General features: G+C 44.7%; 1 protein-coding gene across 1 annotated transcript in view; it reads left to right on the forward strand.

The window, feature by feature from the left end:
• Positions 1-2,319, forward strand: part of LOC311372564 (moesin-like) — a gene marked incomplete at both ends in the record, with an annotated part of 9,122 nt that extends 6,803 nt beyond the window's left edge. Inside the window, 2 exons of the mRNA XM_084489553.1 lie at positions 791-887; positions 2,156-2,319. Coding sequence (XP_084345679.1) covers positions 791-887; positions 2,156-2,319 — 261 coding nt within the window. The remainder of the gene's footprint in view (positions 1-790; positions 888-2,155) is intronic.
• Between the last annotated feature and the right edge of the window lie 28 nt (positions 2,320-2,347).

Below are 2,347 nucleotides of genomic sequence, written 5' to 3' on the forward strand. Positions count from 1 at the left end.
GTGTGTGTGTGTGTGTGTGTGTGTGTGTGTGTGTGTGTGTGTGTGTGTGTGTGTGTGTGTGTGTGTGTGTGTGTGTGTGTGTGTGTGTGTGTGTGTGTGTGTGTGTGTGACGCTGGGCGATGTTGGGCTGCGGTCACTAACCCCTCCCTCCCCCCTCCCCCCTCCCTCCCCCCTCCCTCCCCCCCCTCCCAGGCCAAGGGTTTGTGTTCACAGAGGTCATTGGCCCATTCGTGTCCATGTGTGTTCTGACGTTACGCTGACATCAATTAAAATAATATTTGCCTATTGAGTAGAGGGAGAGAATTATTGTTTATTGTGTATTGTTTTTTGTGTTGTTTTTTTCTTTCTGTTTTTGTATTTTTCCTATTTACATTCACTGTTATGTTTAAATCAATCCAACGCTTGTCATGTCTTCTATCTGTTCAATCATTTTTCGTTGTCTTTACTATCAGTATTATCAGAAAGATGAGCCCTGGCCTGTGTATATATATACATCATACTGTATATATATATATATATATACATTATACTGTATATATATATATATATACATCATACTGTATATATATATATATATACATTATACTGTATATATATATATATATATATATACATTATACTGTGTATATATATATACATTATACTGTATATATATATATATATATATACATTATACTGTGTATATATATATACATTATACTGTGTATATATATATATATACATTATACTGTATATATATATATACACAAGTACAAACTATCTGCTCCAATACAAATGCTTTCTCCCCCAGACTCACTCCTAAGATCGGTTTCCCCTGGAGCGAAATCCGAAACATCTCCTTCAACGACAAGAAGTTCATCATCAAGCCCATCGACAAGAAGTCCCCGGTGAGTGTCTGCTCTCTGCTCCTCTGAACCGGAGAGGAGAGGGGAGCGCTGTGTTCACCCTCACGTTCATGAAACAATGGAGAACATTGTTCTCCATTGTTCACAGTCTTCTACACAGAGCTAGGTTACGGTTTATTACCGTTCCGTAATAAAAACAACATCAACTACAATGTCCACTGAGTGTAACCAGCGTCACGTCATAATATCTTCAACATTGTGTGGTGGACGTCCTGGCACTCTAAAATAGTACTGGGAATAGAATGGGTTAACCTAGTGATGGTTAGTGCGTACGGGGAATGGTTTAACCTAGTGATGGTTAGTGTATACGGGGAATGGGTTAACCTAGTGATGGTTAGTGTGTACAGGGAATGGGTTAACCTAGTGATGGTTAGTGTATACGGGGAATGGGTTAACCTAGTGATGGTTAGTGTGTACAGGGAATGGGTTAACCTAGTGATGGTTAGTGTATACAGGGAATGGGTTAACCTAGTGATGGTTAGTGTATACGGGGAATGGGTTAACCTAGTGACGGTTAGTGTATACGGGGAATGGGTTAACCTAGTGATGGTTAGTGTATACGGGGGAATGGGTTAACCTAGTGATGGTTAGTGTATACGGGGAATGGGTTAACCTAGTGATGGTTAGTGTATACGGGGAACGGGTTAACCTAGTGATGGTTAGTGTATACGGGGAATGGGTTAACCTAGTGATGGTTAGTGTATACGGGGAATGGGTTAACCTAGTGATGGTTAGTGTATACGGGGAATGGGTTAACCTAGTGATGGTTAGTGTATACGGGGAAATGGGTTAACCTAGTGATGGTTAGTGCTTGGCTCTTGGTTCTATGAACATCCTCACTGTACCCACAGAGATATATCGTTGTTTCTCTTCTCTTCTGACTAATGAACTTATTGTGAGTCTCTTTGGGTAAAGCGTCAATAAAGCTGTACTTCCATGTTGCCGAGCGGGCGTGTGACGTGACAGCGGGTGTGTGATGCTTCGCGTGTGACGTGACAGCGGGCGTGTGATGTGACAGCGGGTGTGTGACGTGACAGCGGGCGTGTGATGTGACAGCGGGTGTGTGACGTGACAGCGGGTGTGTGACGTGACAGCGGGTGTGTGACGTGACAGCGGGTGTGTGATGTGACAGCGGGTGTGTGATGTGACAGCGGGTGTGTGATGCTTCGTGTGTGATGTGACAGCGGGTGTGTGACGTGACAGCGGGCGTGTGATGTGACAGCGGGTGTGTGATGCTTCGTGTTCTTCAGGACTTCGTGTTCTACGCGCCGCGGCTGCGTGTGAACCGCTGCATCCTGCAGCTGTGCATGGGGAACCACGAGCTGTACATGCGCCGCCGCAAGCCAGACACCATCGAGGTGCAGCAGATGAAGACCCAGGCCAAGGAGGAGAAGCTGCAGAAGAAGATCGAGAGGTGGGCCACACACACACACACACACACA

The sequence above is a fragment of the Micromesistius poutassou genome (genome assembly GCF_964030765.1).
Source record: "Micromesistius poutassou genome assembly, contig: SCAFFOLD_4675, whole genome shotgun sequence".
In the NCBI taxonomy this organism is placed as follows: Eukaryota; Metazoa; Chordata; class Actinopteri; order Gadiformes; family Gadidae; genus Micromesistius; species Micromesistius poutassou.